At 34.1% G+C, this 14,020-nt stretch overlaps 1 protein-coding gene across 1 annotated transcript in view; it reads left to right on the top strand.

Moving 5' to 3' along the window:
• Positions 1-13,645, top strand: part of EXOC5 (exocyst complex component 5) — a 52,972-nt gene extending 39,327 nt beyond the window's left edge. The window contains exons 13-18 of the mRNA XM_055538160.1: positions 748-856; positions 5,768-5,888; positions 8,393-8,479; positions 10,333-10,441; positions 10,636-10,851; positions 11,470-13,645. Coding sequence (XP_055394135.1) covers positions 748-856; positions 5,768-5,888; positions 8,393-8,479; positions 10,333-10,441; positions 10,636-10,851; positions 11,470-11,658 — 831 coding nt within the window. The 3' untranslated portion in view covers positions 11,659-13,645. The remainder of the gene's footprint in view (positions 1-747; positions 857-5,767; positions 5,889-8,392; positions 8,480-10,332; positions 10,442-10,635; positions 10,852-11,469) is intronic.
• The last annotated feature ends 375 nt before the right edge of the window (positions 13,646-14,020 follow it).

Below are 14,020 nucleotides of genomic sequence, written 5' to 3'. Positions count from 1 at the left end.
TTGTTGTGAACTTATGTGTCAGACACTAAGCTCAAAATATCTTACATGTGTTTTCATACTTTATTTTCATCTCAAGGCTAGGATATAAGTACCATTAATACTATTCCTACCTTACAGATGAAGAAATTGAGATTTGGTGGGGTTAAATAACATCTCAAGGGTTCACTCAATGGGAAGTGAGGAAGGTGGGATTGAACCTGACCTATTTTATAGTGTCTGTTATTGATTTCCTTGTCCCCACCCTCCAATAAAATGAAGAATCCTTTCTGGTTCTGAGTTTTACTAGAATAGCTTTTATTCAATAGGTGACTCTCAGACGTCTTTTACTATGACATTAAGAAAGGCATTTACATGGCAGTTGAGTGTACTTTATTATATGTACTTATGTGTATATTATGTTTGTGTGTATTTCTTTAAAACATACTTGGCTTTAATGTGTACCTTAGATTTTATTTTCTATTGGTTCTCTCTCCTTTTCTTTCTTTCCTGTCACGGTTAACATGGATTGCAATCCAGGTCAGAAAACAGTAATCTTATTTAAGCTGGGAGAATTGTAGACAAATATGGAGCACTGTAACTATATGTATATAAGAAAGGCATTTTGGGTGGGTGGAAGAGATTTAAGTTACCATTTGACACCAGGGCACTATGTCTTATACAAAGTAGATTGCTTTAAAAAAAAAAAAGTTGCCTTTTTTTTTTAAAGGTAAACCTGAGGAGTGATGTATTTGGTTTTTCTTTTTAAAGCTCTCTGATCCTTCTGATTTACCAAGGAATGCCTTTAGAATTTTTACCATTCTTGTGGAATTTTTATGTATTGAACATATTGATTATGCCTTGGAAACAGGACTTGCTGGTAAGTATATTTATTTATATTATACTTCATCTTAAATTCCTTTGATCCTGTTTGGTTAAACTGTATGCATACTGTTGTTTTATATATATTCATCTCAGTCAATGCAGCAAAATGCTTTTTTGACTTCCTGTAGTGCAAGGATTTGTCAGATGCTAAAAGCTATACAAAGACACAGTTCTCATGTTGCTTACATTGAGCAGGGCAGGATAAACTATATAAGTCACAGCAGTGTGTGGCAGACTGTAATACAGTGCTATAAGTTATTAAATGCCAAGGGGGCAGAAATGGAAATGACAGCAATTCTGCTTGAGACAGTTGAGTAATGTAAAGTTTGGAAACGAAAATAAGCCTTATCAATAAGCCTGGAAAGGAATAGATCCATATGAAATTTTTTCTTTTGTTTTTGGCCTTTTGAGTTTACTGATATTAATAAGATAATAATGACCTCTTCCCTAAATTCTATCCCATTAGTTCAGTTGCCTCCTTGACTTCTCTCATCTGTTCTGTGTACATCTCAAATTTAATGTATTCAAAATGAAACTCTTTATCTTCCATCTAAACTTCTTCCTTTCCCATTATTTCTCATGTCTTTAAAAGGCATTGGTATTTACTATTTGCTGAAGCCCCAAACCCAGGAGTTGCCATAATTATTCTTTTCATCAAACCTGAAAACCAGTCTGTCAGCAAATTCTGTCTATATACTGTCAAACATAACTCAAATTCTCCTACTTTTCTCTGTCGCCATTGATACCAACTGATTTAAATATCATGATCTCCATCTGCTCCTAACTGGTCTCTCTGTATGTTCTTACCTTTCCAAATAACTGACTCCATGTGACAGTCATGGTATAAATTTAAGGGTCTTAAATTTTTTTTGTTTAAGACATTTTAGTGGTTTCCTATTACACTTAGGGGGAAAACAGCAACAAACTCTTTACAAAAGCATAGTTTTGATCTGGCCTCCTCTTATATATTCATCCTCATCTCATCTGCATTTCCCTTCACTACCCCAGCCACTCTGGCCTTTATTCTTTTTCCTCACTCAGGTTCTTTGCACTTGGTGTCCCCCCCTCCCAACCCCCATTTCTTTTTCTTCAGCTCGTCTCATGTCTGGCTTTTCAGCCTTCTGATCTTAACTAAGGTGCCACATTTTTAGAGAGTCTTTTGCTGATGGACCTAGCTAAAGTGACCCACTTCTCCCAGCCTAGTTACTCATTATTTCATCATTGAATTAACTTTTTTCATAGCACTTGTTACAATAAAATTTTCATGCATTGGTATTCGCCTCACTCATTGAACATATACTTAAGTGCTTATTCTTATGAACTTACATTCTTATGGAAAAGATTGACAAATGACTAGTAAGCACAGTGAATAAAAATAAAATTGAGTAAGAAATAGAGAATAGTAATGGGAGGTAGAATGGGGAATTCAGGGGGAAGAGGGCTTTTTTAGAAAGGATGGTCAAAGAAGGCCTCTGAGGAGACATGAATCAGCTGAATGAAGCGAAGGAATAAATTGAATATTTGGAGAAAGAGTATTTTAAGCAGAGAGAATAGCATGTAAGTTCTCGTGGTTAGGAATCTTATTTGTCTTAATTGCATTGTAGTCTAGCACCTAGAAAGCTAGTGGAGGTGATGGAATTCCAGCTGAGCTAGTTCAGATCCTAAAAGATGATGCTGTACTCAATATGCCAGCAAATTTGGAAAATTCAGCAATTTTTGAAAATTCAGGCCACAGGACTGGAAAAGGTCAGTTTTCATCCCAATCCCAAAGAAAGGCAATGCCAAAGAATGTAAACTACTACACAATCGCACTCATCTCACACGCTAGCAAAGTAATGCTCAAAAATTCTCCAAGGGAGGCATTAACAATATGTGAACCAAGAACTTCCAGATGTACAAGCTGGATTTAGAAAAGGCAGAGGAACCAGAGATCAAATTGCCAACATCTGTTGGATCATAGAAAAAGCAAGAGAATTCCAGAAAAACATCTACTTCTGCTTCATTGACTACATTAAAGCCTTTGACTGTGTTCCACAACAAACTGGAAAATTCTTAAAGAAATCAGAATACAGGACCACCTTACCTGCCTCCTGAGGAATCTGTATGCAGGTCAAGAAGCAACAGTTAGAACTGAACATGGAACAGTGGACTGGTTCAAAATTGGGAAAGGAGTGTGTCAAGGCTGTATGTTGTCACCTTGCTTATTTAACTTACATACAGAGTACATTATGCGAAATGACGGGCTGGATGAAACAGAAGCTGAAATCAAGATTGCAAAGAGAAATATCAATAACCTCAGATATACAGATGACACCACCCTTATGGCAGAAAACGAAGAAAAACTGAAGAGCCTCATGATGGAAGTGAAAGAGTGAAAAAGCTGGCTTAAAACTCAACATTCAAAAAACCAAGATCATGGCATCCGGTCCTATCACTTCATGGCGCATAGATAGGGAAACAATGAAAACAGTGACAGACTTTATTTTCTTGGGCTCCAAAATCACTGCAGATGGTAACTGCAGCTATGAAATTAAAGGACACTCGTTCCTTGGAAGAAAAGCTATGACCAGCCTAGACAGCATATTAAAAAGCAGAGACATTGCTTTACCGACAAAGAGCTATCTAGTCAAAACTATGGTTTTTTCAGTAGTCATGTATGAAGGTGAGAGTTGGACTATAAAGAAAGCTGAGTGCTGAAGAATTGATGCTGTTGAACCATGGTGTTGGAGAAAACTCTTGAGAGTCCCTTGGACTGCAAGGAGATCCAACCAGTCAATCCTCAAGGAAATGAGTTCTGAGTATTCATTGGGAGGACGATGCTGTAGCTGAAGCTCCAATACTTGGCCACCGGATGCAAAGAACTGACTCATCGAAAATGTCCTTGATGGTGGGAAGGATTGAAGCCAGGAGGAGAAGGGGATGACAGGATGAGATGGTTGGATGGCAACACCGACTTGAGGGACATGAGTTTGAGCAAGCTCCGGAAGTTGGTGATGGACAGGGAATCCTGGTGTGCTACAGTCCATGGGGTCACAAAGAGTTGGACATGACTGGGCAACTGAATTAAATTGAACTGAAGCTACTAGAAAGCACATAGCACATGCTCAAAAATGTTTGTGTGTAACATCTTTCTTTAAAGTTTCTAAGGTTGAAGCAAAATTACCTATAATTCAATAACCTTGTGGTTTATATTCCCCCTCCCCCACTTTTTTTATTATTATTATTTTAACCTAGTTGCTCTCAGGATGTGCATAAACGTTTGTAGCCTGCTTGCCTCCCCTTCCCCCTTATAGCAGAAATTTGACATCAAGTATTTAACATTTGCAATTTGCAAATAACCTAATGTGGTCATTTATATTGAGATAATATCTACCTTAAAGATTGGAAGATTAATGAAGATAATAAAAAAGCAACAAATTTGATTCCATATGGTATGAAGGATTTGTTTTTTAGTATGGAAGCCTAGCATCTTCATTTTAATAGCAGTATTCATAATTTGGAAGGGCTTAGGAAATTTTCTGGTAGGATGAGAATATTCCTTCTGTTCCTATGCATTTTCTATGCAGCTGTAGTGAACTCTGTAGAACTTACCGTGTTTTCTTTCTTTTGAATTATTTTTTCTGGATAAAATTCTGGAACTAAAATTACCAGATCAAAGTGTGTTGCAAATTTTAAAAATTTCTGTGCATATAAACAAACTGTTTTCCTAAGGATTTTTTTTCCCACTAATCTATACTGTTACTGGTGTATATGCTTATACCCATTTTTATACACTCACTGAATTTTCTATAAGAACTTTAATAATTTAGTAATTTAAAGACATACATAACTATTGCCTTTCATGTCTTTCATTAATAGCTGGGATTAGTATTTAATACATATAGGTGTATTGACTACTTTTTTCTCTTGTAAGTTTGTGTTGGAGACTTTAGTTTTCTTGCCAGTTGTGATTTTGTCATTTGTGGGAAAATAAAAACCTTGTTTTAAAACTTTGGGGGAAAAAATCATCCTTCTGTAAAGAACTCTAGGTATTAAACTTTTAATTCTCATTTTCTCTGAATATTTCTCGTGGCCCTTTATGCCTTTTAATTTTAGCTAGGAACATAAATGTCTATGGTTAGTAGGCACCTTGGAATTTAACTATTACTCTTTTGCAAAAGAGGAAACAAATCTGAAGAGATCAGCTGTTTGTTTTGTGGTCAGAATGTGAAGTGGCTTGAATACAATGGTGAAAATCAGGAATTTATTTTGTTGACAGTGAGAAGTCTTTGAATATTTTTGAGGAAATGGTAGATAGAGAACATAGTGAAATATGTTAAGTACCTTACTCTGGCCATAAGATACAGCATAAAAGATAAGGAAATTTGAACTAATAAGAAAATTATTTTAACTGTTATCAGAGGTAATGAGGCCTGCTGCTAAGTCACTTCAGTTGTGTCCAACTCTGTGCAACCCCATAGACGGTAGCCCACCAGGCTCCCCTATCCTTGGGATTCTCCAGGCAAGAATACTGGAGTGGGTTGCCATTTCCTTCTCCAACAATGAGGCCTGGTTATAAGAAAAATGGTATTAATAGAAGTGTGTTCATGGTTCATATGAATCTTTAGGCACAAGAAGGTGGGGAAGGAGAAGGTATAGTCCAAGATGATTCACTTACAAGTTTAGTTTTTGATTTATCTCAGCAAACAATGAAGACTTGAGTATATGGTGAAAATTTGGCATTAAAACTTTGTTATTAACGAGCTTAATTTTACTTTTTGTCCACAAAAATTATTGCTGACTTATTGAAACAGCAGTTCTTTTTTATGCATGATATATATATATATATATAACCACATTCTTTTTTCTGTTGCCTAGATGAATTTCTTTAATATGATTCTAACATATACATGCCTTCCAACTTTAGGAATTCCTTCTTCAGATTCTAAGAATGCAAATCTCTATTTTTTGGATGTTGTGCACCAGGCCAATACTATTTTTCATCTTTTTGACAAGCAGTTTAATGATCACCTTATGCCACTAATAAGGTTAGTCAAATTGTCTGATTTTCATTGGTATTTCAAGGAATACTATAATATTCTACTTTATGTTAAATTTTAAAGGTAATAACTGTTCACTGAAACATCAAACAGGGCAGGAGGGTGTGAAATAAGCAGCCTAGTTGCTCTCAGGGTGTATGTAAGCATTTGTAACCTGCTTCTTCCCTCCCCTTCATCTCTCACAGCAGAAATTTGACATCAAGTATGTAACATTTACCATTTGCAAATAATGTAGTGTGGTAATTTGTATGGAAATAATAATATCTATCTCAAAGATGTGAAGTTTAAAGAAAATTTTTAAAAAGTAACATAAACTCTTCTTCCTTGCCTTCTGTATTCTCTTCCTTCTGTGGTATTAATTTTGTTTTATTTGAAAACACTGTGTCATAAACCTAAATCTGTATGAAAGGTGACTTCTAGCTTGTTCCCACTTGTTATAATGAAAAGATGTACAGAAACAATTTGATGCCATCAGTAGGACAAGTTTTGATGAGATATTAAATAAGATTTGGTTTATATCTTCCTGTCAATTTATGTGAACTTTTGAAGCATATGAGAATTATGTAAAGTAGTGTGTATGTGAGCATGCTTTATAAAATTGTATGTGTAGTACTGTCATAAGAGGAAAAATATTCATATAAAAGATAAAATTCGACATTTTTTATAAACATTGATATACCAAGAAATTAATAGTGTAGAAATGATCTCAAAGATATAGATTACTTGTGATCTCTGAATCACATTTTGAAAGGAAATTTACTTTTTAACGAGCTCTAATGCCAACATCTGCTGGATCATAGAAAAAGCAAGAGAGTTCCAGAAGAACTCTTATTTCTGCTTTATTGACTATGCCAAAACCTTTGACTGTGTGGATCACAATAAACTGTGGAAAATTCTGAAAGTGATGAGAATACTAGACCACCTGACCTGCCTCTTGAGAAATCTGTATGCAGGTCAGGAAGTTACAGTTAGAACTGGACATGGAACAACAGACTGGTTCCAAATAGGAAAAGGAGTACATCAAGGCTGTATATTGTCACCCTGCTTATTAAACTTATATGCAGAGTACATCATGAGAAACGCTGGGCTGGATGAAGCACAGATGAAGCACGGAATCAAGATTGCCGGGAGGAATATCAATAACCTCAGATATGCAGATGACAGCACCCTTAAGGCAGAAAGTGAAGAGGAGCTAAAGAGCCTCTTGATGAAAGTGAAAGAGAAGAATGAAAAGGTTGGCTTAAAGCTCAACATTCAGAAAACTAAGATCATGGCATCCGGTCCCATCACTTCATGGGAAATAGATGGGGAAATAGTGGAAGCAGTGTCAGACATTATTTTTTTGGGCTCCAAAATCACTAGAGATTGTGACTGCAGCCATGAAATTAAAAGACGCTTACTCCTTGGAAGGAAAGTTATGACCAACCTAGATAGCATATTCAAAAGCAGAGACATTACTTTGCCAACCAAGGTCCGTCTAGTCAAGGCTATGGTTTTTCCAGTGGTCATGTATGGATGTGAGAGTTGGACTGTGAAGAAAGCTGAGCACTGAAGAATTGATGCTTTTAAACTGTGGTGTTGGAGAAGACTCTTGAGAGTCCCTTGGACTGCAAGGAGATCCAACCAGTCCATTCTAAAGGAGATCAGTCCTGGGATTTCTTTGGAAGGAATGATGCTAAAGCTGAAACTGCAGTACTTTGGCCACCTCATGCGAAGAGTTGACTCATTGGAAAAGACTCTGATGCTGGGAGGGATTGGGGGCAGGAGGAGAAGGGGACGACAGAGGATGAAATGGCTGGATGGCATCACTGACTCGATGGATGTGAGTTTGAGTGAACTCTGGGAGTTGGTGATGGATAGGGAGGCCTGGTGTGCTGCGATTCATGGGGTTGCAAAGAGTCAGACATGACTGAGCGACTGAACTGAACTGAATTGAATGCCACATAGCGAAGAATTCACATATAACTATTAAGGTTGCATATTCTTTAGTATTTTGGGTGTTATTTGATATTTAGGTAAAATTCAGAAGGCAAATATGACTACCAAGATGTTGGGTTTTGTTTTTTAATATAGGAAAGCTAAATACAACTGGATTGAGTGTTAGTCTACAAATTTTAATTAATGTAATTTACTATAGTTTCAAGACCCTGTTATTTTTCTTACTAGTACACCAGAAATGTAATTAAAAAGGAAACCAAATAATTCCAAAATCATGTTTATATTCTAAAGGGATAGCTCCTCAGAGATGAAAATAATAAATCTAAATCCTCCTGTTTTAAATGATAAATTTTTCCTATCATGACTATTGTAATGAATTGAGCGTAGTGAATACTAAATAATTACTGTTTATATGCTTCTTGGATTTGGAAGCAAATTAAAATTAAGTGTGTGTATGTGTGTCTAGGTATGTAACAATAAGCAGGAATTGTGAAAACTTTTAGAATTCTAAGGTTACTAATATGATTTTTATTCCCCCTTTAAACATTCAATAGCTCTTCTCCTAAATTATCTGAATGCCTTCAGAAAAAAAAAGAAATAATTGAACAGATGGAGATGAAATTGGATACTGGCATTGATAGGCAAGTTTTTAGTTTTACTATTTCTCTTGCTTTTTTTTAATTTGTAAAAACACCATTATAACAACATGAAAAATATTTTCAGACAAGAAAAAAGTCTGTTTGAATTCCACTATCCTGCTATAATGTTTGATTTTATTTTTACATATTTATTTCATCCTAATAATGTCATTTTATTGGATTCCAGATTTATTATTTATGGAAGTCAGCAGGTTTAGATTAACTTTAGACCAATTCAATTTGAAAATCTTTTTTTTTTTTTTTTTTTTTTGGTAAATGCTGCTGTAGACACTCTGTCTCTCTCTGTCCCCATCCTCCCTCTCTCTCCCCATCTCTCCCTGCCTCCCTCCCTTCCCTTTCCCTCTTCCTCTTCCTCTCTCCAGACTCCTTAAAAATAGTATGTAACCCAGAAGATTTCAGGCTTATATCTGAAATGCATTGAATTAATATACCAATTTTTAAAAGTAATTTCCATTGAGTGAAAACTCTACATTTGAAAATTTTTTTGATGTTTATTTTAGTTAATTACCTTTTCATAATATGGAGTGGTGGATTCTGTCTTTTGAGATGGTAGTGGACATATGTTGCTGATGATAGTCATCTGTTTATCAAGCATTTATCAGGCATTTGCTATATGCTTGGCACAATACAAGGATCTTTACCTGTATAATTTCATTTGCCTGCAATGCAGGAAACCCAGGTTTGGTCCCTGGGTTAGGAACATCCCCTGGAGAAGGAAATGGTAAACCACTCCAGTATTCTTGCCTGAGAAATCCCATGGACTAGGAGCCTGGAGAGCTGCAGTCCATGGTTTGCAAAGAGTTGGACACAACTGGGTGATTATTACTTTCACTTTCTTTCACTGGCACAGTACAAGGATTTTTACCTGTATAATTTCATTTAAGTAAGAAATACCATTTCCATTTTACAGATGAGGAAGTGAAGGCTTAAAGAAATGAAGTAGTTTGCTAGAGATCATACAGTTAATGCTGGTAGAACTGGAACTCAAATTCTAAAGCCCATGCTACCAGGTTTGGGCATATTTTTACTTCCTGTAATTCTCTTTTCTCTTCCATTCAAGAAGACATATACGAATATAAGTTACTTATAGGAACTCTAGCTCTAAATATCTTTGCCTTTTGCCAGTCTATCCTTTACAGCTTTGTTTGTTCTTGCCAATCTGTCCTTTCCCAGCTTTGTTTTATTCACTGTTAGTGCTTAGATTGCTTGTTCCATATCTTTAATTACTCCCTCGTAACTACCCTAAAATTTATTTCCTTTGATCATAGCTATCTTACAGATCCTAAACTCTGGATTAATGCAGATTCTGTTATTCTGATAACTGGATGGCTTATTGCTGTTGGAGAATGTCGCAAAACTCAGACATTGTTCGTGCCATTACAGACTCATACTTCATTTCTCAACTGGGCCTTCAGTACCACTTATTCAGCCTCCTGCTTATCCTTAGACTGTGAAACTTGGGTTCTTCTCACCTGTTCTTCCAAACTTTGGCCATTCCTTATAAGTTGTTCTATCTTACTCCCTTCCTAAGCGTTCTCCAAATATACTTGTGAAGGAAATGAATTAGTGACAGTCTTCTAAGATCTTTAAGATTTCTTTAAATAAAGTAATGGACAAATGAATCTTTGTCCTGTGTTTTGAGCAGGAAGCTAATAAAACTAAGATCTCTTTGCTATCAAGATCTATAATTTACTTGTTTTAAAATCTGAAGTATACCAATAGTAAAATAGTTTTATGGTGACATGAAATTAAATAATGTAAATTTAATTTAGTATAAATAATACAAATTAAAGTAAATTAAATGGATCAAATACATGGTATTCTCAATTCTCTAGGACATTAAATTGTATGATTGGACAAATGAAGCATATCTTGGCTGCAGAACAAAAGAAAACAGATTTTAAGCCAGAAGATGAAAACAATGTTTTGATTCAGTATACTAATGTGAGTAAAATGATTTAATATGCTAGTAAGAATATTTGCTTTATTCGAACTCTTATTAATATTTCATTGATGTATCTTATTATGCTCCAAGTGTTTTTTTTAATTCTTAGAGATTAATGAGAAATTATATGTATTTTCTCCTTAGCTAAGCTGATACATATTTCTGTGTAATAAGTGTAGAAAAAATTTTACAGGCCTGTGTTAAAGTCTGTGCTTACGTAAGGAAACAAGTGGAGAAGATTAAAAATTCCATGGATGGGAAGAATGTGGATACAGTTTTGATGGAACTTGGAGTACGTTTTCATCGACTTATTTATGAGCATCTTCAACAATATTCCTATAGCTGTATGGGTGGCATGTTAGCAATTTGTGATGTAGCTGAGTATAGGAAGTGTGCCAAAGACTTCAAGGTATGTATTCACAAATATCAAACTTGTAAATAAGTTCAAGAACATAAGTCAGATCATAAAAATGTATACTGACATAATCATTAGCGGAAAGTTTATAACTTTTGTCGATACTGTAACGAGACAGATCTGACATTTCCTAAATGAAAAAAGTATTATTCCAGTCAGTATTAACACATTTTTGCTTTGAGCTTTTAGAAAATGCTGTATTTTAGTTCCATAGTCCAGATGAGCTTATTAATGCCCATAACTAATGCTGTATATCATATATCAAGAAAATATGTTCTTTCTTCATGTATCTCTCTCTGAAATTAGTTTCCACCCAATGTTTAAATTATTTAAAAAAGCTGTAAATTAATGATAACTAGTTCTACTTTACAAAAGTATAAATGATTATTACTGTTTGAGTAAATTGGCACAATATGAATCTTTTCAGAAAGATTATGTTGAGTTTATATAATGTCTGAAATATTTGAGTTTTTTAACACTTTGGTAGCTTTTAAAAATTCTAACATTGAACTCTTTAACATTAGTTAAGTCCTGACAGTACATAAGTGAGAAGAATTTACAAACTGATTATAAAACTAGAAATATTTTTTTCCTTCTCTTATCTCAATTCAGATTCCTCTGGTATTACAGCTTTTTGATACTCTGCATGCACTTTGCAATCTTCTGGTAGTAAACCCAGATAATTTAAAGCAAGTCTGCTCAGGAGAACAACTTGCTAATTTGGACAAGAACATTCTTCACTCCTTCGTACAACTTCGTGCTGACTATAGATCTGCCCGCCTTGCTCGACATTTCAGCTGAGGTTGAATTTACAAGGGAAATGTGTTGTACTCCAGCAAGCCTTGGTTGATAGAAAGCACAGAAGGTTTCTTATGACACAGCCAACATTTTATTGAAAAATGACTGTTTGGAAAAACAGCAGCCATACTTACTCTTGAGGTTTTATTTGAAATTTGGACAATACTAAGAATATTTTGCTTTTTCCTTAAGTTTTAATTCCATTTCTGAACTTATATAAATTTCAAACTCTATGAAGCTATATGTCATTGTTTTCATCCTGGAAAATGTTGATGTCAGAAGGTAAATGAGATTGTTACCAGTATTCCAGTTCATGTTCTTTAACATAGTCCGTTGGGAAATTTCAGCTTCCTGTTTTGCACTAATGATGGGTAAAATACAGCAAGACTCATTTTATTATTTATCAATTTTCAATAACCTTTTCAGCACTGGTAATTGTTAATCAGATTATTTTTAAGTTTTCCTGGAGAACTTTTTACCTATTTCAAAGGTTGAAAATTGGGCATAATTTCTGTAGTTGGTTCATTGAATTTTTTCTGAGGTACAACAGTAATACTATTCCAAAAAAAAATGTTAAAATGAAATACATTGTATGTAGGTATTAGCGGTGGATCAAAATACATCTGCTTTCTGGGTAAAAGGAAGAATAAAAGTTTACAGTTTCTTATTTGGTAAACAGATTTTAAGCCAATGCTAGCAAGAAATTAATAAAGCTACCTTATTTTATATTTCACTTAAGATAAAGTAGAGGGTGTTAACTAAAGGACCATATTTATTCATTATTTTAATATTATAAGGGAAGGAAAAAAGTGAGGTATAGACTAAATGGTGCATATGAGAATTATTGGCAGTGTTTAGCAGCAATGCAGTCCTTTAAGATTTTTATCCTTATGCTAAACTGAAATAAGATGGAATGGCTAAACATGCAGGTAGTCTTCTATTTTAAGAGGAATTGGAAATTGATAGTCAGCATTGTATTCTAGTCCAGAGATGAACTTTGTAAGGACTAGTAGTTTTTAAATATATAGTGTCATTATCTTTTTCAAGGCATTTCTGGAGTGATTCCTACTGAGTGTAGTTGGCTTAATATGGTGACATAATAAATCACTTATAAAATTTTAAATATCAAGTGGAAATTTTAAAAAATTATTAACTATAAACTTTCTCTGCAAGAATGCGTTCTTAGCTGTATGTAGTGTTTCAGCTTCCATTGTATTATTCATAGTCTTCCAGGAACAGATAAACTTCAATGTTTGACACATTTTTGGCTTTTCTTTTTCCTCTAATATAGGCTTTTTGGCCTAATTTTGGAAAACTACATTTAAGAATATGTTTCTGAATGTTCAACTTTACCGAAACTTCCAGGTCCAGAGTGAGCTAGCTACTGTTTAAGTTACTTTTAACTGAATTTTCCTCATTTTCTGTTTAGCCCAGTGTTACCAAGGTAAGCAAGAGAAATAAAGTATGCCAACATTTATCAAAGCATTTTAGGAAATTGTGGCAGCTTTGGAATGCTGTCTAGTTTTCTGTTCCTTAGCCAAAGGAAAGCCAGAACAGGTTTTGGATATTAGAGAAAGTCATATGCTTGTACTATTGCCATTTTAGAAAGCTCTGATGTGAATTCAAATTATACCTCTGTTACTTAAAGCCAACAATTTTAAAGCAGTAGTTTTACTGGCCGTTTGAACTCTTTGTACACAGTGTCAATTTGTTTAAAAAAAAAAGGGAAAAAATATCAAATAAAACATGAGAGAACATTATAAGACTTCCACATCAGAGAAGTGTTTCAAATTAATTTGTTTGGATTAATTTTTAAAATGTAAAGCATATATTTGTTGCTTAGCTATTTTGTTAATTTTTATTTTTATATTTGAGTTCTGTGCAATATTTTCCATTATGACCATTGATAGGACACTAACAAAGAAAACTCATAAGTGAATACTTAATTTAGAAGTGTTAACATTATTGCTCAATAAACAAATTCCCTGTAGTTGTTTTTTTATTTCACTCCATTTTTACATTTTGAAGACATCATACTGAATTTTATAAATTATTTTTTATTGAATTTTTAAGATGTTCCTTATTTTTCATGGCATTGGTTTTCTCATTTCCTTTTTAAGCAGAAAAATACTTGACTATATAATCAAAATTAGGAACAAAAAATTTCTCTTAAGAAAAAAATTTATTGTATAAAACAGTGTGCATTCTTTGGATTTGTTATATTTGATTTTTAAAGTAGTTTTCATATTAGTGGACAGTATGAAATTTTGCCCCAAATATATATGACTCAAAAGAGATGATAGATAAGTAAAATGTCTTCATATGCATATGGTAAAATTTTAGGTAGTGATAAAGGAGCTTTGTA

The sequence above is a fragment of the Bubalus kerabau genome, chromosome 10 (genome assembly GCF_029407905.1).
Source record: "Bubalus kerabau isolate K-KA32 ecotype Philippines breed swamp buffalo chromosome 10, PCC_UOA_SB_1v2, whole genome shotgun sequence".
In the NCBI taxonomy this organism is placed as follows: Eukaryota; Metazoa; Chordata; class Mammalia; order Artiodactyla; family Bovidae; genus Bubalus; species Bubalus kerabau.
The sequence above is the reverse complement of the archived record's forward strand: the minus strand, read 5'-3'. Positions and strand labels throughout refer to the sequence as shown.